The sequence below is a fragment of the Rhinichthys klamathensis genome, unplaced genomic scaffold (assembly GCF_029890125.1).
Source record: "Rhinichthys klamathensis goyatoka isolate OS25496 unplaced genomic scaffold, OSU_Roscu_1.1 h1tg000115l_1, whole genome shotgun sequence".
NCBI lineage: Eukaryota > Metazoa > Chordata > Actinopteri > Cypriniformes > Leuciscidae > Rhinichthys > Rhinichthys klamathensis.
Window position 1 is genome coordinate 1,410,161 of NW_026606652.1, and position 22,187 is coordinate 1,432,347.

General features: G+C 40.1%; 1 protein-coding gene across 1 annotated transcript in view; it reads left to right on the plus strand.

Annotated features, from left to right (window-relative positions):
* syne2b (spectrin repeat containing, nuclear envelope 2b) overlaps positions 1–22,187 on the plus strand; it is a 132,008-nt gene that overhangs the window by 43,998 nt on the left and 65,823 nt on the right. The window contains 20 exon segments of the mRNA XM_056254911.1: positions 97–444; positions 563–699; positions 1,936–2,077; positions 3,002–3,175; positions 4,514–4,588; positions 4,691–8,176; positions 8,786–8,944; positions 9,101–9,256; positions 9,415–9,686; positions 9,811–11,872; positions 12,041–12,375; positions 12,609–12,753; positions 12,924–13,124; positions 13,240–13,499; positions 15,210–15,369; positions 18,045–18,200; positions 18,728–18,868; positions 19,571–19,753; positions 19,928–20,065; positions 20,800–20,985. Of these exon segments, the coding sequence (XP_056110886.1) occupies positions 97–444; positions 563–699; positions 1,936–2,077; positions 3,002–3,175; positions 4,514–4,588; positions 4,691–8,176; positions 8,786–8,944; positions 9,101–9,256; positions 9,415–9,686; positions 9,811–11,872; positions 12,041–12,375; positions 12,609–12,753; positions 12,924–13,124; positions 13,240–13,499; positions 15,210–15,369; positions 18,045–18,200; positions 18,728–18,868; positions 19,571–19,753; positions 19,928–20,065; positions 20,800–20,985 (8,916 nt within the window).

A 22,187-nucleotide genomic window follows, 5' to 3' on the forward strand; every position in this document is an offset into this window, starting at 1 on the left:
TTTTTCCGTCAAACCTGTTAATTTATAAAATCATAAATATTTTATGGTAACTCTGTCATTTTTGAGTAAAATTATCATGTTTCTTAACCTTTCTAGGCGCTTCTTCAGACCGTAGACAGGGAGAAGAGAGAAATGAAAGAACTGGATGCTGTTAAAGATTCCCTGATGGACCTTTGCACTCCAGGAGGTTGTGATGCCCTGACCTTAGAGGTCAGCCATCTTCATGACCTCTGTGTGTTCTCGGAGAAGGAGATGAGGGAACGGTTATCTGTGTGTGAGGCCCGATTGAGTGAAATCGATCTAAGGCTTGCTGGAAGGGCACAGATTCTCAGGGAGCAGGCAGAGAGCCTCCTGGATGAGCTCTGTGCTCAGGACTACTCTTTAGGATTTCTAGTGGGTAGCCAGAATATCAGCCAGCTGCAGGAGAACTGGCATTGCTTCAAGGTATTGTGGGAGTATGCTAATTATTCTATGTTCAGTTGGTTTGTTCTAAAAATTAAGAGAAAGTCAGTGTATCCAAACCTTAGGCCTACTATTTTCCTTTTAAATTATTTTCTCATAGACATGTGAGAGAGACGTTGAGGCTTTAGAGGGCAAAGTTCGTGACCTTGGTCAGGCCCTTCGAATGGTCCCACCTGATGAAGAGCCCCCTATTGATGTCATTTCCATAGTGGACAAAGTTACACAACAATATTGCAGGTACATACAGACATGTTGCTTGTCAAATATTAAGCTGTTTAAAACAGAAAGGTCTATAATAATGTATTTAAATTTGTGCTGTTAACGCATTAACGCATGAGATAAATTTTTTCCAGTTTAACGCGTAAAAAATATTTAACGCAATTTACGCAGCATCCATTTTTTTCTGCTATCCTTTAGCTAGCGTTACATTATAGGATCACGCACGCAAATGCTTTTAAACCATTCAAGCGCGACAAGACAAACAAGGAGAATGCGCTGTCTGTGAATGCCGTTTCTGTGACACACACGACTCGTGTCGTGCACAGAAAGACGCTCACCAGTATTGAGTTCTCTTTCGTGCTTGAATGAACAATAGCACACACAATTAGGCTAAAATGTCAGTTTTGTCAAGTATCCTCACAAGAGCAGTCTTAAATGAGTTAAATAAAGTCTTAAATGAGTTAAATAAAGTCTTAAATGAACTTAAAGAGTTGTGAGAAAATAGGATGTGCGAATCTTAACGTGACAGCAGCCACTAATGCTGTCTGTCATTAAAGTTAATCAAAGAACAAAGGTAACAGAGAAAATTACTCACTGCTGTTGACTAATGATCTTTTGTAGCTTTAATAAGGATTAATCTTTATTTAATGTATCATTTATGCAGTGCAGACTGTTTGATAACTTCAATTTCTGTATATATACAGGTAGGAAGGGCACATGACATTTATTATGAGTTTATGTGAGGATTGTTTAAAGTTCACTTAAATTAAAAGTTGTTATATTTTTTGAAACCTAATAAATGTAAAATAATTAGTTTTCAATTACACTGTAGTTTTGAATGGCTATAATTAATGTTTAAAATTGGGAGGGGGGATCAATTTCATTGAGACATCAGTAGCAGTATGCTATTAGTATCAGTGATACTTTGCCTTCATTCATAAAAAGATGCCATTAACAAATATTTAAAATATACTGTATTTATGCTGTTTCTACATTAATTTGGAGATTAACTGTGAAATTATTACATTATAAAATATATAAAAATATTTGTAATCGCTATTAATCACAGAAAATAATTGTGATTAATCTAGTTATGTTTTTTAATCGATTGACAGCACTAATTTAAATCCAGTTTATTTAATTGTACTATGGATAGCATGTTTGTCTAACTGTTTTAGCATAATGTTGTATTATATTACAATAATATTTATTTATTGGATGTGCATTTTGGAGAATCATAATTTTTTTTGTCAGTCTGCGATCAAAACTGTCGGAAAGGCAGAATGACTGTGCAGACAGCACTGTGCAGTGTGTGAGACAAGCCTTACAAAACATACAGTCATGGAACCAGATGACTCATGCAAATCCTCCCAGCAGCTCAGCCTCATCCATGCAGGTGTGTTTGTGTCTTCATTTGCATGCAGTGTGTGAGTACAAAACACTGCACCTGCAGTATACTTGTCCATTTGAACAAGTAAGGTTGCTGTTTCTAGCCTGGTAATACCAAACTCTGCTACTTCGCTTTAGTTCGTAGACTGAGTCTGGAATGGCATAATTGAAAAGTGTTTTCTTTCTCGCGGGGGCGGGCGCTTGTCTGAAGTATAAAATCATTGGTTACCCGTAAGCCAATCACATAACGCAATCACCTCTCTCTCCAACTTAAACATCACCTCCATTCAAAATGTTTAACAAACACTCTTCTTGTTCGGGCTTCAGTTTGGAAATGGCGGGAATATTCTCCACAACAGAGCGAATTGCATCCCGTATCTCCATATTTCTCCTCATTTTCGATTTCCCTAACCTAAAATTATACCTTTATTTAACCAGGAGGTCCCATTGAGATTCAGAATCTCTTTTACAAGAGAGACCTGGCCAAGGTAGCAGCCAAATCACAACAAATGCATACATAACAAACACCAAATTACATTTTCATGATAAAAGAAGTACAAAAAGAACACCATGAGACTCTTAAGAAAAACAAGAACAGGTCTCCATCACAACACTCTTTACAGTAGTTTTAAATTCATTAATGGACATAAGGGTTTCTAACCTTAGCTTTTTTTGTAGATTATTCCACCATCAAAGTGCTAAATAAGAGAAAGCAGTTATCTTAAACTCGGCACTTAGCGTCTACGTCACGGCTCTCAGCCCGCCCTCTGTTCGTTGATTGGCCGCTGTTTTCAGGCCGGAGGAAAACTGAGAGATAGGTCGCTATCTCAGACTGAGTACAGAAGCGAACTGAAATTGAGCCGAAGTACGAAGTCTGACGTAGTCAGGCTATGCTGTTTTAGCGTAAACATAAAACATTTTTACTCTTTAGGCTGCAATTGAGGAAGGTGTGAAACTATGTAAAAGCCTGCAAGTGGCGCTATCCCATAAAGAACTCCTGAGGGACTGTCTAGGCCCTGACTTGGCAGGCAAACTTGAAAGAGATGGACTGAAAACACTAAACGAGGCAGAAACTAACACGAATGACCTTAAACAGGATCTTAAGGTGAGTGTGACTCAATTATGTGGGATGGTGTTTTAAAGGGGAAATGAAGCAGTCAATCAAGTTTACATGATTTACAAGATGGATTTCCACTATAATCAACAACTATATAAGAAACATGACAAATGTAAACATATAAAAGAAAAAACTTTATATCTTTCGCTGCCAGGGCGCCACCATTGTGCAGTATTCTAACATGTGACGTCACGGGGTTGGGCACCCCTGGTTTAAAGGCTCTGGGCAGTGAATATCCGACATCAAACTGTTTACACCACGGTGTTTTGACCGCGAACAACTAACGTTAGGTACAGTCATTATTAGCTAACAGCTGTAGGCATGAACTAGCTAACGCTAACTTAGTGTTTAGCTAACTTAGTGAAGTTTGTTAGTACCAGACAAAAAGACGACGTCTAACGTTATATGGTATCAAACTGCACATGGAAACATTGTTCGCGATGTCTGCCATCATATTCATGTCTCTTGTCAACACCATGTAAGTTATGTCACTATGTCGAACAGCCGGTAGTGGTTTGGGGCGAAGAGCGGGTTGGCAACGCTACCTGGTGTCAGTGTGGCTGTTGTACTGCGATGCCCACCGTGTCAGAGTCCATCTGCTGTCAAGAGGCTGATCTTGACCATGTATTGTGTGGTCAATCCTGCATCACCATAGTGCGCACATTTACCATGCTGTGCCGGGAGGTAGACATGTTGGAAGTGGCAATGCTTTCCCTGAAGGATGTCAGAGCGGAGACACTTTTTTTAATATATGTAGCTACTACCAGTGCGAAAACATGGACGTTTCATTTCCCCTTTTACAAATACATGCTAACTTACATGGTGTTGACAAGAGACAGGAATATGATGGCAGACATCGCGAACAATGTTTCCATGTGCAGTTTGTTAACATATAACGTTAGACGTCGTCTTTTTGTCTGGTACTAATAAACTTCACTAAGTTAGCTAAACACTAAGTTAGCGTTAGCTAGCTCATGCTTACAGCTGTTAGCTAATAATGACTGTACCTAACGTTAGTTGTTCGCGGTCAAAACACCGCGGTGTAAACAGTTTGATGTCGGATATTCACTGCCCAGAGCCTTTAAACTAAAGCCAACCAACCCTGTGACGTCACATGTTAGAATACTGCACAATGGTGGCGCCCTGGCGGCGAAAGATATAACGGTTTTTCTTTTTTCTTTTATATGTTTACATTTGTCATGTTTCTTGTATAATTGTTGATTATAGTGGAAATCCATCTTGTAAATCATGTAAACTTGATTGACTGCTTCATTTCCCCTTTAAATGAAATATCTAGTGGTTTAAACAGATGAGTTTCTGTTTCAGAATTTAGAGGAGAAGGTGAAGCAGGAAGCTCAGAGGTTGTCACTAGAGGCTCAAAGCATTCAGTTAGAATCACGGGTACAATTTTCACATTCGAAAACATATTTCTAGACTTTTGTTGTATCAAGCCACACTAACAGACAATGTGCAGCAATAATGTATGATAAATACCATTTGTAGGTTTCTGCTGTGACACCATCAACCAAGGAGTCTGAAGAGTTGGAATTTCTTTGTACCTCATACTTTATCACTGAGAGCTGCGAAATGGATAACCGTGAGGTACAGCCATCTGAAAACCCTGAAAGCAAGATTCCTCTATGTGTAATCTCAGAAACTGCAACAGAAACAGTAGTTCATGCTGCAAGAAAATCACCACCAATATTAGAAACTGACACTGAACAGGCTGATGTCAAAACAACTGTACTGTTAACCATGGAGATTCTACCTGAACCAGACATAAGAGTATATGATTCTCCTATTCCTACAAGCAGCCATGGAGCAAATGAAGTTGAAAATGAGAATTTAATTTCTGTTGCTTTGGAAACAAAAGCTGATAATGATGAGGTTGCAGATAAAAAGAAGTCCACTTCCTCGTCTGCAGCTCTCCACAACTTGGAAACCACTGTGCAAGACACAGACTCTCAGTGCTGTGGAATTCCAAGTCTGAGCTCAAAAGGACAAGAAAGCCAGTTGTCTGTTGAGGTTGTGAGCTTAGCTTCTTTTGCTGAAAGAGTGAAGAGTGTGAACATTGAAGCAGTGACTGTAGAATCAGATAAAGAGGAAGAGGGCTCATATAGTCTAAATTTTCAAGACGAACCTGGTGAAAAAGGTGAAGCACAAATAAAAATAGTTGCTGAGCTCATTTTAGATGTGGATACTGTACACATACAGAGTGTAGACACACCCACAGACAGTTTAGTGAGTACAGCCTCTCCTAGTGCTGTTGTAAACGAGAAGACATTGTGTCCAACAATGGGAAAACAAGATGATAGAACTTTAGCTACTCCAGAAGCTGAAATGTCTGACATAGCAAAAGAAGCAATCAGCATTCAGTCTTTTCTTAATGAGGCAGGTATGGTGAGTGTATCACATATTAGTTCAGCAATTGAACCAGAACAGTCACAGCTCACTGAAATAGACACCAACAGACAAGTGCAAACAACCACAACCCCACTTGCTGAAACACAAGGTAGTGGAGATGCTGCTTCAAGAAGTATTGGAACATTTTCTTGGAACAATGGACCAAATGCTACAATTGCTGACAGAGAGGACGACTGGACTACAAACAATGGCCCGCGTGAAATCCAACAGCGGTATATTATTCTAGACTTTCCTGAGGGGGCAGAGATGCAGAGGCATCATGCTCATGAAGCTACTCCATTAAGGGAACCTACTGAGACTCAGAATCAGGGATCAGAATGTTCAGCATCAGAAATAATGGAGACAGAAGGTGAGGCAAAATCTGCTGAAACCGAAACAGGGGTTCTAGCCAACACAAACAGACCATTAGAAGCATCAGAACAATCTGAACCGGTTGAAGCAAACCAAAACCTACCAACAAGGCTGGTTGGAGAAGTCATGCATGTCATTGTAGAAGAAGAGACAAAAAAGACCCTGTCAGGTGGTGATCCTAAACCTCCAATCAAGCAACAAAATGAGGGAGAAACTGAGATCCAAACAAACCAGATGAATGTCTCAACACTAGAGGAGAAACCTGAGGGGGAAGAGGCCATGGGTGTCATTTTGAGAGAAGAGACAAAGACTCCATCAGGTGATGAAGTACAATCCACAGAAATTGAACCTAATCTGACACCTCCAATCAAGCAACGGAATGACTGGGGCACTGAGATACAATCCAAAAGAATGAATGTCTCACTGACATCAGAGGAGAAACCTGAAGTTGGAGAGGCCGCAGATGCCATTGTAGAAGAAGAGACAAACAAGACCCTATCAGGTGATAAAACGCAATCCATAGGAGCTGAACCTAAACTGACACCCTCAATTAAGCAGCAGAATGACCGGGAAACTGAGGTCCAGTCAAAAAAGGTGGATTTTTCACCAGAGGAGAAAACTGAAGGTGGAGATGTCATGCATATCATTAAAAAAGAAGAGACAATTGAGACAAGTGAAAAAGCACATTCCATAGAAGCCGAACCTAAACCAACGCCTCCAGTCAGGCGAAGAAACGATAAAAAGATTGATATCCAATCAAACAAGGTGAATACCTTAACACCATCAGAGGAGAAACCTGAAGGTTTAGAGGCCATTGATATCATTCTGGAAGAAGAGGTAAAGATGGCTCCATCAGATGATAAAGTACAATCCCTAGAAGCTGAACCTAAATCTACGCCACCAGTCAGGCGACTAAATGAGGGTGAAACTGATATCCAATCGAACAAGGGAAAAGTCTCAACAACACCAGAGAAGAAACCTGGCAGTGGGGACACCATGCATATCACTGAGGAGGAAGTGACAAAAAAGGTCACATCTGTTGATGAAGCACAATCCATAGAAGTTGAGCCTAAACCAACGCCACCAGTCAGAAGACGGAATGAGAGTGAAACTGAGGTCCAATTTGACAAGGTGGATGTCACACCAACACCTCCCACCAGACGACAAAAAAGTGATAGGTTATCTTTAAACTTTGAATCACAGATAGAGGGAGAAATATTTCCCACCCCACCAAGCAGAAGACGTAAAGAGAAAACGGGAAGTGAGAGGTTTTCTCTTGATTTAGAGTCCCAACCCACACCACCAGCAAGACGACGTAAAGAGAAAGAAGATAGAAGATTATCGCTCGGTCTGGAGGCGCAACCCACACCACCAGCAAGACGACGCAAAGAGAAAGAAGATCAAAGACCTTCCCTTCGTTTGGAGACTCAACCAACACCACCAGCAAGACGAGGTAAAGAGAAAGGAGAAGATCAAAGATTATCAATGGATCTGGACACTCAACCCACTCCACCATCAAGAAGACATAAGGATAAGCCAGAGAGTGACACATTATTTTACAGTTTTGAATTAGGAAAAGGTGATGATGGACAAACTAGTGAACATAAAGACAGCGAAGAGCCCACTGTTAAACCAACTCCACCTGTCAGACGCAAAATTAGTAAAATAGAAAGTGATGCGACATTAGCAATTTGCAAAAACCAAGAAGAGAAAAAGACCTTTGTGAAACCTACACCACCAATAAGAAGGAAAGATAGCAAAGTTGAAAAAGAGATAGTCGCAGGTGCTTTTGTATTGAAAGAAGAGATAAGCATAATTAAACCAACTCCACCTCTGAGACGAAAAGACAGCCAAGCAGAGACTGAGATAGTCTCCACCACTTCTGAAAGTCAACTTGAAGTCCTACCAACTCTTCCAACCAACCAAAAAAAAGATCAAATAGAAGCTGACAGTGTTCAATTAATGCCAGAAGAGCCACAGGTGATACCAACTCCAACAACCAGCCAAAACAAAAGTTCAGGGAATGAAATGGTTTGTGCAAAACTGGAAGTGGAAACCAATGTTGAACCAATAACTAAACAGGAAGATAAAGAGGAGTGTGACACTAAGCCGTTGATTGGTCGTGAGCATCAAGAGGAGGGGCAGGACTCTGATACCTTGGTCCCGGAAACTATAAGTGTAGTCAGCCAAACAAAGAGCATCAGTGAGATGCAGGTAACTTTAAAATGCATGATTTTACCAAAGGAACAAACCTGCATGATAGTGTGGTATCTGCATGTTGGACTCTGGTGGAGATCTTCAACTGAGGACGTGTGCTTTTAGGGCCAAAATGAAGTGTCCATGTTTGCAGTAATCCAATTGTCTCCATTACCAAGCACAGCTAACACATTTGGTTTTAACTGATGGAAAAAAACCAATCTTCTAACAAAGTTTCCATTAACACCTGTGGCTCCTGAATTGGATCCTTTTTGTGTCTTTATATGTTGGTCTGGCTTTGGCTGCCTTACCACAGAGACAATCCCATCACATTTTGCACCATGCACTGCCTTTTATCAGTGAATAAAGATTTCATTCTTTTAATATTGTCATACTCTGTTCTGTTCCCTCTTCTGTTTCTCATGGTACTGTGTATGTTTGGAATGGCTTTTTGAGTTTGATTTTGTGTGTGTATTTTTAACCATAGTTGATTGCTTGAATTTACTTCATTTACTGCTCTAATTTCTCAGTTGTCTACAATATTTTATCCTGTGCAAGTAATATTGTAGTTGCTAGTCTTCAGCTCAACAATTAGTTTACTCTGTTATATTATTTTATGTGTTGCAGCCACAGGATCAAGATGTGGATTTTTCTCTGCAAGTTGGTCTTACCACTGAAATCTTGCAGAGTCCAGCAGAGGAAGAGCCAAAGGGACCCACAATGAAGGATATCTTTGTGGAGATCAAAAACATGACTGAAAAAGGACTAAAAAGTGTACTCATGGAGGTAATATTTAAAATTAACCACTATAACATCAAATTCAAAATACTTTGAATCAATTTAAACCATGTCAATGCGTTGTACGGTACATTTAGAATAAACATAAACAGGAAAAAATGTGCATTGTGTCAGCTGTCCTTTCAGAAAGCTTTTATTTTTTAGGGTATACCACATGAAAGTACAGAGAAACTTCTTGACACGTCCAGCACTGATCTTGAAGCTCAGTTAAAAAGACTAGTGTTCCAGTTACTGGACCTTCGAACTTGCCCAGCTGCTCTGAACTCCGCAGACATGGCTAAACAACTAGAGGAGGCTGAGGTGGGTCTAAGATTTTTCCTTAGCCTATTTCCTATTTAATATGTAAATGCAGTGTTACTGTTTCTTTTTTTAAGCAATCATTTTTATAAAATAATTCTAAGTTATTGCTGAAGGTGAGCTCATTCAATATTTTCTACTGTTTTGTTATACTATTTTAGGAATGTAGAAGGTGTGCCCAGAGACAGGTATCTATGCTGTCTAGGCAAGACCAGGCTAATGGAGACATTGGCACTGGCACTAATGGCACAGTTCATGACCCCGAGGGCATGCAACAGCTAAGCGCCCAATGGAGTGCAGTTTTGTGGGATGCAGCAAGCTCTGTTCATTCCAAGGAAGTACAATTGCAGATGGTTACAGATTTTGACAGACAAACCAAGAAAGTCAAAACAACTCTGGAGAGACTCAAAACTGAGCGTGAGGCACTAAGAACGTGAGTATTTACTATTAAGCAAGTAGATTTTTGTACTTATCACTCTGAAAACGGAGCAAGTTTATTGCTGAATTAAACCTCTGGTTATTAGAATGGAAAACAAAAATGTCTTATATATCTCTAGATCTCCAGCCATAAGCAGTTTTGCTGAGGAGGAGAGGCTGCGCTCTTTCTTGAGAAACATGGAACAGGAAAGGACAGCTCTCGGTGAGCTAATTCAAACTCGTGCAAAACTCTCCCCTCACCTCAGTCTGCCTGAGAGACAAGCAGTGGAAATACAGCAAAACAACTTGCAACACCAGTGGAGGGCCCTGGAGAAGGATGCAGAGATTGCTCTTTACATGGTTAATGCTTATGCTAAAGAAAGTGGCAGCCTTCTTCAAAATGTCGGTGCCTTAAAACACCATCTCAAGAACATTCAGAAAACCTTGGATACATTGAAATCCTCGCCAGTTTTATGGGATGGCAAGAGAGCTCAAGAAATTATGAATATAAATGCTGATCTCACTTCCACCCATCAGCAGTACCTCTACCTTCAGCAGACCTCTGAGGCACTTGCCCAGGAATTCCAATTCAAGGCAGAGACATCCAGCGTAGAGCAGGACCTTCAGCATATCAAAGATCAGCTGGATCAAATAGGCGAACAGTTAGCAGCTGCAACCCCTAGCAGCAGCAACCCAACGTTAAGTAAAATTGTAAAAGTAATTACAGATGCTCTAGCTTGGGCCAAGCAGACAGAATTTGACATCAAAGGACGCCAGAAAAAGGTGTCTCTGCTTCCAGAAGAGGTACATCGACAGATTAAAGATTTAAAGAAATTGCAGTCAGAGATGAGCTCCAAGCAAGCTCAGTTAAAGGCTTTGGTTGAGGAAGTCAATGAGCTTATTCATGACCTAGATGAGGATGATGTTTCAATGGTGACTTCATCCTTGAAAACCCTAGAAGATTTGTCCAAATCAACAGCAGGAAAACTGGCCAAGGCAGTTCACGAGATGGAGTCAGGGCTTCAAACCCGGGAGAAGATGTCAGAGCAGATAGCAGATGTTGATTCCTGGGTGGTTGGACATCTCTGGAGGGAAGCTTTGAGGAGAGAGGATTATCAAAGTTTGAGTCCGGCAGACCTGGATCGCAGGTTGAGGCAGATCCAGGACACTCTTGGAGAGGCAGAAAAGCAGTCCGCTGTCACTGAAGCTCTTCTGATGAAAAGCAATGACATTGCATCAGAGCTACATGTCTCAGAGAGTACTCAGCTCCATGGGAAACTCACCAACCTTCAAGAAGACATCAAGGGTATTGTTATCTATGAGAAAGCATGTTGCCAGAAAGTTATGGATGTCATACAAAGCCAAGAATCCTCTCAAAGGAAGGTATCATCTCTTGAGAACAGCCTGAGACAAATGTTAGTTGATTTAAAAAGACACAGGTTTCCTGTTACCAAGGATACCCTCTCTGTTATCGAACCCTTTAAACAGATGATTGTGGAGCGCAAATCTCAGGTTGAACAAGTCAGTCCCTGTGCAGAGGACAAGAGAAGAGAGCTATTATGTGTTATCACTGAACTGCACCACAAAATGATAGATTTGGATCTCAAAGCACAAGCTCATGAAAGGTACTTGAGTCTCAGTCAGTGTATTGAAGATCTAAAGGATGAAATGGAGGCTCAGATTCCAAGGACCAAAGATGAGAGCATCAACAAAGAGGAACGCTACAGTGCCTGTCAGAACCTACTGATCCAAATCCCTTTAATAAAACTCTTGTGTGAGGAAACAAGAGTTGAACTCCAGGAAATCATAGCAGATCTTTATCCATCTCAGATCTCTGCTGAACAAATAAGACTCAAGCAAATCTTGGAAAGTCTCAAAACCTCAGAATTGACAGTGAACAATAATCTTCAGATACTGGAATGGGATCTGCTGAAACATATTCACTACCCATCAGAAAAGAGAGTACTTCAGCAGTTCCTCAAAGACACCAATGAGGAGCTAGAAAAGCCTTGTTGTATTGAACCAAAAGGAGGAGTAATTGAAAAACAATTAAGAAAGTGCCTTGTGCTCAGAAAGACTGTAGAATCTAGAATGCATGTGCTTGAGTTTCTTGAAAAAAAGATTGGAACTCAACCTCCACAGGACTCCAAACAGCTTACTTGCTTGAAAGATATGGTTTTGGAAAGGTGTGATCAACGAATGGTGAGTTTATGATGTGTTTCATCTTCGACTCACAATTTCATGGACCTATTTCTTTGCAATATAATTAATTAATTAATTGGTATAAATATAAATGTTTAGAAATATACATAGAAACTTTATTGAAAATATACATTTAAGCATATAGACTTTTTTTTGCTCCCTTTTCAGGTAAGTTTAACTAAAGCCAAAGAACTGTTAAGGAACTACACCAAGGCAGTGATTGATACCATTCGGTTCCTCCAAAGAGCTGCATTGGTCCTTCTTCCCTCAATCTGCTCTGCTAGAAGCTGCTCAGAAAGACTTAAAGACACTCAGCAGGCTTTATTGACCCTAGACACAGAGTTCCAGTCACATATTTCACAGCTCCAAACTCAAAACCCACAGCATCCCTGCTTCAATCCACAGCAAACTGAATTTCTACACATAGAGCTTCTAGGCGAGCTCTTGGTCAGGCTATCGACCCTCAAGGCCCAGGCCCAAATACAACTAGAATCTCTAAAGAGGTACATAGTAGGAAACCTTATTGTATATACTTTAGTGTATAAGAACACAGAGATTAGAGTTTTTCCTCACAGTAAATTATTCATAATCACTAATGAATTTGTGAGATACTTAAGCATTTATTTTATATACAATATGCTCACTTTGCTTATCAAATCTTATCATCACCATATATCCTGTCATCAATTTCTAAATGCCCCATGTGTAAAGTAACACATTTCTTGTCCATAACAAGGTGTGTTGAGTGCCAGAAACATTCTCGTAAATGCTATGAGGAGCTTTGCCAGCAAGTGAGAGACTCAGAAACATTGCTATCACAATGTGCTTCCAAAAAAAATACTTCACACAAAGACTGCAAAGACCAGCAACTGAAACTCAAGGTAAAGGCAAATAAGACCCTTTTCTGTAGAACGGCTAGCATTTGTTAGCATTAGCTCCCCATATAACCGAAAGATCTGTATCATTTATCTGTTTTGCCAACTAATGCAATGAGATACATATGGTTTGGCTGTTAGGCTAGTTTATTCAAACATATTCCTTATCTTTTTAGGCTGTAGGGGAAGAGGTTGTCATGCTTCTTGGAAAACTGGAGAATCTGAGAGAATGGTGTTCATTATATGGATGTAGAGCCAACAGGGAGGATGCAGTGAGTGCTGTCTGGGGGCAAGTGGCAAGATTGCAGCGCTGTGCCAATGATCTGCAGACACGCTCAGGACAAATGGAAGCAGAGTGGAGCTGTGTCACAAGGAGTGTAAGTGCCATGACCACAACTGATGGCGAGTATTTGACCCTCTGTACATCAACATTCATGTGAAATAACAAAGAAACTTGAAAAAAGCTTGTTTTCTTTTGCTGTCATTCTACAGGTGGAGCAGGCAGCCGGTGTGTTGGAGCAGGTGGATGCAGAACTTCCAGACAGCAGCAGAAAGAATCTGACTGGTGACGAGCTGCAGGAACTGCTGCTATTCTGTTCCCAGTACCAAGACAGACTGGACTGTGAACACAGAGCTCTCTCTGCATTGGAATTAAGAGCTGCGAGGTTGCTTGGTGTTCCCCCCCACCTGGAACAGGCCCCACCCATTGAGCTGTGCCAGAAACTTCACGCCCTGCAGGAGCGTTACCATAGGTCAGAAATCTACTTGGTTTTCAGTTTTCTTTTCTTTCATAATATTCTGAGATATTTTAATTATTGTTTTCTCAAAACATTAATGACTTTTGCCTAATATTTCCAATTGTGGACTCCATGTCCCAGTGATTCATGCATTAATTCCAAATCAGTGGGCTTACAAAATAAAGTGGGTCAATGTTGGATTCCAACGTCCCGTCACAGAGAGGGCCAGCAAGCACATGCCTTCTTCAGAACATTAAACCACACAGTCTCAGCTAAATATTTATATTTAAGTTTACTTATACCGTAAAACTTCAAATAATAGCCGAGTCCCAAATAGACTCCTGTCTCTTTTACACGCCTGGTGTGGCTACAGGTTTGGATAAATAAAGGCCGGTCTCAAATAGAGGCCTGGTTTGTTTTTTAGTTTCGGGTTGTATTTAATCTTCTAAAACCTGTCAGATCGTCTGTTTAAGCCAGTTCTATGGTGCAGATTGTGCACGCAAGAGAGCCCTGTGCATCTGGGCGGGAGCTGTTAGCTCAAGAAAAGCAGGCAGAGTTAGCGGAGGCCGGAGAGGGAGAAGTGGAGGAGAGCGACGAGGAGGAGGAATTCGCCAATGAACTTGTAGTTGACGATCGCAGTGATGATGATAGTGATGAATAGGGTCATTTTGTATCACATGATTGCAGTTGTTTTACAGGGTAGCCTTCATTCTTTCTTTTTGATGTGTTTCGGGCAACAAGTTCATAGGCTCGATGGATATTACCGGTAACTTGTATTGTTCAGCCCATGTCACATCGTTTTCGGTTTTTTTATGCTGCCAATAATCTAAAGGGGGTCGCACCGCAGTGCCGCGCCGCATCTATGACAACTCGAGGTATCGCACACCGGACGCGCTCTTTGTCAGTTTATGGCCAGCAATATTGTTATGTTTAAGGACATTATGGAATTAAGATCATGTCTGTACTATGTTATGATTGTACTGTACAATTAATTACAATCGTTGCTTAGTCTGCAGTCTGAATTCACTTTATCTCAGAGTGTCCGTTAGCTGAATGAATTGAGAATATCACCTGAAAATCCAATAACATCAGCAATTTTCATTCAACCAGCTGATTTCTGTAAATGAATGTAAAACTAAATGTATATTGCAGCACAGGGTGAAGTCAGTATATACATAACGACGATTTGAGACAAATAAATGTAAATTTAATATAAAACGATGTAAATGGCGCTCTGTGGCGCGGCAGGATTTTGAACAAGGTCCTGAGCCGCTGCACTTCTCGTTCGGTGTGCGACGCCCCTTTAGACAAACGGTAATATAGTAGGCTAATTCTTACATTAACTGATTTGTTAAACACATTCGAATTATAAATAAAGCTTAATATAATGTGGTAACCTCCGACTGTCATGCTTTCCGTCTGTCAGCCTATGCTATTTGGATCGTTATCATAGGCCTACACTCAATGAACAACATCTCAACACTAAATTAAAGGCCTGTCTCATATAGACGCCTGTCTCAAAAACAAGCCGGTGCAGTTCGGCGATTTGGGATAATAAAAGCCCGGGCTATTATTTGAAGTTTTACGGTATGCATTTTTATATTATGCTGAACAAGAACATACCAATGTATAGATTGTGGGACATGTATCAGCATTTATAGCATCCATTTTGCAGTATGGACTTGGACTGAGAGTTTAACGTATTTTGACTTGTATGCTCTGCAGTCTGAAGGAGCGGAGCACTCAGGGTCAGAGGGCAGTAAGAACAGAGGTGGAGGAAAGGGGACGAGTGCAGGAGCAGCTGGAGGGAGTCAGAGAATGGCTGGAATCTGCCACCTCTCTCCTCTCTGTACTAGAGCACGAACCCAGCAAGAAACAGCTACAGGTTAGTCACCTGACTTTTGACTTGTGCTTTGATTAACTTTATCCAGTTTAAATGTTTTTTTTGTTTTTTTTACATTGCAAAGTTATAATCCAATTCTTTAACTCGTGTCCAGGATAGGTTAGTACAGTAAGAAAATCTATCGCTCAAGCCTGAGAATTACTAATGCTTATGAGATTTGCCATTGACACAATGTTCCGTTTGTCCCTGACTGCAACCAGCAATCTTCATTATCTCTGCTCTGAATAATACCTCTCACATGTGAAGTCTCTTTTGTGTTGGGAAGTAACTAGCATCAATTAACGACACTACTAGCTTGACTACATTTTTTCAGTAGCATGACAGCTGATCTGCTTATTCAAAACAGTGTTGTTTTTTTAATTGCAGTGAGTGTAGCAGCAGCAAAATGCCTCATTGGTCCCCAATGATTCCTGTTTAAAAAAATTTTTTATTGTTGTGTACATTCAGTGTTACCCCAGACTAAACAGATTTAATGACATACTGGAAAAGCAAAACAAATGCACATACAAAAGTGCAGACGCACATTTTACACATGAATAAACCTGAATGGACACTGACAGTGATGAAAGCTGTAATGTGGTTTGTGTCTGGGCAGCAGAGATACTGTACTACTGGCATACAGTGTTGTTTAGTCATAGCAGGTTTTTATTGCCAAGTATTGGTTGTTCCAACCAGGCTGTTTCGAGTGACAAGCAATTTGTAGAAATGGAAACCAAGAAATCGTTAAAATATCCTGTTGTTTGCAGCTCCATCGCTTCATGTCTAGCTAGAAATCTGTGTGAAAGAGACTTTTCTTTTTTGCTGAATAGGCTGTTCCGTCCAATCAGTTCAAACACACACACTCTAAAAGATTCAAAGACTTTTAAACAGTTATTCTCTTTCACTGCTGTAGACACTGTTGTTTTTCTCTCTCATTACCACACACAGATGAGAGGGCTAGTGTGTTAGTGTTCTGGTTAAATACCTGAGTCATGTCCAACATTCCCACACAATCTTTCTTTTCACTGTTTCAGATACACACACTCTCCTTCTCTCTTTTTCCCAAGCACACACTTTTGATTCAGATTTTCCCACACTCACACACACCTGTAAGTGGATCCTCCAGGTTTCATCCCAAAGCCAATAATGCACTCTCGCTCTTACTCGCACAATCCATCTTTCAGTTCAGTTTGCTCAAATGTGTCCCATATGATGTTGAAAAAATGCTAAAACAATAAAGGAACAGAATCTGTAGGAATGACCATAAAACCATGAAGAAATTAAGTCCTAATAAAACACAAACAGCCGCCAAATAGAATGATCTGAATGGATAAATCTCTCTCTCTCTCTCTCTCTCTCTCTCTCTCTCTCTCTCTCTCTCTCTCTCTCTCTCTCTCTCTCTCTCTCTCTCTCTCTCTCTCTCTCTCTCTCTCTCTCTCTCTCTCTCTCTCTCTCTCTCTCTCTCTCTCTTTCTCTAAAGCATGGTCCTTTCTGTCTCTAAATCCCTCTGGGTTTTTGGTAATTTTGAGATCTTGTTTATGCAGCTTTTCTTCCCATCTTAAATGACTCATTATAATATAAATAGGGGTTAGAAGCTTTATCTCACTAACGGGAGCCGGAGAGGTGAATAGGGTTGAGAGAGCGAGAGAGGTTTTTGAGTGAATTGTCCTGGTTCTGTTATCTTAAAGCTTGAGGGGCTAAGAGCATCATCAGTGACTGGGTCAACCAGCGAGACTAGTGCTAAAGAGTGGTACTGGTACTGATATGCATAAACCGAATATCGCATTGTGCATCGTTTCCATGTGCTTTATGTGGTTCCTATAAATTTACAGTAAGTGTTTTCTTCGTTATACTAGTTTGGGGTGGGGGGGGGGGGGGGGGGGGGGGTTGCTATTTAGTATTCAGAAGTAGAAATTTTGGGCACCTTCCCACTATTAAATGTATAACCTATTTTTATTATATATTGTTTATTTATTTTAGTCTGCTAAATGTTTGCTAATATTTGTTACTGTGTACAAAGAAAAATGAAAGAGCCTGAAGGGAAACTATAAATATATTAATAGTTTCTATTATGTTTTCAATTTCCTAATTAATAATTAGTTTGATATTTTTGTTTGACAAAGTAAAATAAGGAGTACAGTAACTGTCCTGATAACATGACATTCTCTTTTAAAAAACTCTAAGAAGTTAAGCAATTTTGAATTAAAATATATCTTTTTTTAAATGTAGTCTGGTGTAAAAGCATGATGCCATTTTGTTGTCACAAGGACAAGTAAATTAATTTTATGATATGACAAGGTTAGTTCAGCTAGTCTAAAATAACATTTCTAAGAACTTGGCAGTGACCTATAAAACATCACCCAATATCTTTTTCTTTTTATATCATAATGAATATAATTATATTTTCACCAAAGGAACAACCTTAAGTTTCGGATGTTTTTTAGTCACTTTGCCGAGTCAGTTCTGCCCTCAGTGAATGCTTGTGTTACGTGGGGAACCAGTCGCTTTTTTCCATTCTTGTTTACGCTGAGCTCTGGTTTGGAAAAAAAACTCTTTTACCGAGAAGTATTTTTTAAACGAAATGGATAAAATGGAAAAATGGTTATTTGTGCAGTACATAGATGTGCTCATTACTAATGTAACCTAATTGATGAGTAATGTCCCTTTTCGCTCAACAGGAGGTTCACTCACAGCTGTGTACCCAAAAGGCCATTCTGCAGCGTATTTCAGAAAGCTTGAAAATGATGTACTCTGACAAAAATACATCGATTCCTGAAGAGATAGAGGGACTGTTACAGGAAGTCTCACAGTCATTACAGGAAGTGGAGGAGCAGGTTTGATGCATTCTTTAGAGTGGTTCCTAACTTGAGAGTGGTTCTCCACCTGCCCAGATAAAAAATAGATCAAAATAGACCTGCTATTTTTTGGTTGAGAACTCTTCCTTTATATATGAGAAACATTTTTTTTCTTTTCTTAATTTAATATAAAATATTCTTGTTCGAAAAGTACTGAACTCATACAACTAAATGTGCTTCACACACACCATGTAAACATCACACTTGCTGCAGTTTCATCTCATCTTTAATGAATTAAGCGAGGAGAACATCTCACTAGATCCCTGCATCAGAGACAAATAATCTGCACACATTCACAGGTGTAAGAGGTGTTGCATCATCCATATACACATTCAAACACACACACACACATACTTCATTGACTAGAGTTTTGTGTCATAGACACTTATTGTGTCCATGTGTTCAATGATTTTTAAAAGTGAATATAGTAAATTTGTTTGTTTCAAATGACATTTGTTTTGTTTTTTTCTCCATTTCAATGTCCATTCCATCTATCTCGGTCACAGGTGAAGACAGCCGTGGAGAAAAGTGGCCCACTTCACAGGCTGGGTGCTAAAATCTCAGAGATTAAAGCAGGTCTGGGATCAGTTCAGAGCTGGTTAGAGCAGAAGAGCCAGAACTTCAATGAAGCTGAGAGCACACAAAAGGTCAGAAATGAGTTTAGTCGTCTTAGTCTAAAACCTCTTTCACAAATTTTGCATTGTAAGCGTATATTCATATTAGAGCCCATATGACAGGTTAAAGTGTAGCAGATGTACGCTTCATGTACGGTTCCGGTGCTGGGCCTGTCCCAGACAGTAACAGTGTCGGCCCACATCTGGTACACGTGGATTCCACAAGACCCAGATCTGGGCCGACACTATGTTGCTTTCTGGGGGTTTTGTATTGGTGCATGCTGAGGTCATTAGCATTTATAAAGATGCACTATGAACCAATTTATGAACAAGCTTTTTGCAATTTTGAAGAAATACACAGTAATGAGGTGAAGTACTTTACACATAGTTTGGAAAAGTATCTTTTTCAAAAGCAGTTGATGCACGCTCCCAATAACAAATTTTCAAATTTATTAAAGATTTATTAAATTGATTTAAGTTATTAAATGAAATACACAATATAATAGCCCATAAATCACTTTATTTTTCCATACTGTACTATATAATATGTTATAGAAACATTGTCAGTCTGAAAGCTCAAAACGCACCTGCATTTGCTTATGGCCTATAGGTGCAAGTTCTGTGAAACAGTGTTTAAAATGTTTTCAATTATTTCTTTACCGTGAAGTCTAGAAACAGATTAAATGACCTATGGAAGATTTAATATGTGTTTTTTTCTATGTTGTTCCCTCGCAGCGAGTCTGGGACGAGCTGGATAATTTACACACTCGTCTGACGGCAGTTGAGGTGGAGCTTCAGGACGTGAGTGAAATGCATCCGGACGAGACCCGTCTGATTCTGGACAACCTGGCCAACACTCAGCAGACCCACACACGCCTCACCAAACAGGCTGAACAGAGAACCACCTTTCTCAGCAAGGTCACCTGAATAGACTCTCATGATGCTTTGCTGCACACAGATACAAATTAAAGGAGTATTTAACCTAAAAAATTAGCAAAGAAGTTGAACATGATAGATTGAGATGGAAGGAAAACAAGAGTTTCAGTTGCATCATGTTACCTAAAGTGTGTTATCTACACGGTCTCTGTGTAGGTCCGTGACTGGCTGCAGGAGCATGAGGAGATGGTGAAGGGGTCACAGAGCTGGATCTCTGAGGCTCAGTCATGGCTTACGACACCCTGCACATACACCACTGCCAGATGCCTCGACAGTCATGTGAACGCACTGCAGGTATTATTCTCAGAAACATCATTATCATTTAGCTGACAGTTACTTATCACAGGAAAAGTCCTCCTCGAAGAAATCTGCATAATCCCATTGTGGGATTTAAACCTACACGTATTTGGTTACCAGCCTAGTGTATTAGGATTTTATTGTCATTCCAAAAACATGGTACATGATCTGGAACGAAATTAGTACTGAGGTCTGGTTGAAACCATCTCAAAAATAAAAGATCATCAAAACGCTTAAACTTGAAAAACTGGCAGCATAGCAATAAAAGTGCAACATAACTCAAGACAAAAAGTTCAGTTTATCAGTTCTGGTGTTTGGCAGAGCTTCTGGAAAGTTCCCATACCACACATGTAACACATGAGGTGAGGATGCTCTCCACCACACCCTTATAAAAAGATGTCAGGACTGTAGTTCCCAGGCCAGCCTGTTTAAGCCTCCTCAGAAAGTACAGCCATTGGTGAGCCTTTTTTACCAGGCTGCTGCAGTTGGTTTTCCAGGTGAGGTTGTCGTTTATATGTACCCCCAGATATTTAAAGCTGAAGACGACTTCCACCTCCGCTCCCCCAATGCAGAGGGGAGGGAGGTGGTTCTTGGTAGCCTTTCTGAAGTCCAGAATCATTTCCTTAGTTTTTTTCATATTGATGCAGAGGTTGTTGTCTCTGCACCTTTAGGCTAAAGGCCCTATTGTACCATTTTCATGTCTAATAATAATGTGTGTGTGTGTGTTTCAGATGGTTCTGGATGATTCCGCTCAGATGAGACGGGCTCTACAGGGTTTCAGCAGTGTGCTGACAGAGATGGGAAGTGTGTTTGATGTCAGTCCATTAGAGGAGCAGCTCTCAAATGCTGATCGACGTGTGGCAGACATGCAGCACAACCTTCTGGGACCCCTCTCTCAGCTGGAGCATGCAGCAGCAGTGAGCACACAGATTTTTATATATAGTTTTTACATTTTAAATTTAAAGGTCGCCTGACATGGGGTTATTTTATTATTTTATAATGTTTCCTGGGTTGCCCTTATAATGTTAGTATGTTTTTTAGATCAAAAATAGTCATAATTTAGAAATAAAAGGCAATTTTCCTAGCCTGATTTTAGCCTCTGATTTGAATGCTCTGTTTGAAGGGGCGTGTCTGCTGTGAGATTCAGTGTAGCCAGCCACTGCTGTGATTGGCTGACATGCTTGCATATGAAATAGCTATGTATTACATGCGAAACTTTCTCGAATACTTTTACTACAGCTATTATACGTTTTTACTATTACAGCTATCGAGATTAACGAATCGTGAAAAGTTTTTAAAGTATTTAGATCTATTCCCATCACATAAAATGTTGCCGTGATGAGCATTGAGCAAGCAGATGACAGTCTGTTGATCGCGAGTATGAAGATCTTATCTCTGCAACGCAGTTTCTGCACTCTCTCTAATGCTTTCACCAATGCAAACACGATGATGTACATACAGTAAGAGCTTCGTTGTGCAGTGTAACGTGCGTCATTGATTTCATAACGAGTTGTCCAGATAAACTCGCGCTGTGTGGAAAGATTGTTCTTTCATCGCTTTCTGTATAATTTGTTCAGAATTTAAAAAAGATTATTTTCATCCTACTAAAAGAAACGATGTGAAGTTGATATTTTAGTCACTGGCTAGACTTACTGATGCATAAACAGTATTGAACGATTTTGAGAGAAAGATTAACTTACCTGTCTGAACTTGAACAATTAGGCTAACGTTACACATCAGAAATTGTTGCTTGGTAGCTCGATGGATTTATTTTCAGACGTTCATCGAGTTGAGGAGACAGTCGTCGGTGAAATGTTTGGACCATACAAAACTTTGGGAAGTTGTGTCGGCGCATTTCCAGAGAAAATAAAATTAACCCATTGTTTCTTCAGAGGCTCGGATGAAGGAACTAAAAAATACTTTTGTGTTCATTTGTACATCCGAACACTGATCAACTGCCATGCTTCGCTCGTTTGCAAGCCATGATATCTCTCGAGGAAAAACTCGAATCTCAAAGCTATTTCTCTAGGAAAAACTAAAATCGCGCCGGCGCGTTCGTACTTCCTGTTCCTAGCTCGTTTTCTCATGGGCGAGCCAAATTCTCCGGGCGGGCAAAGCA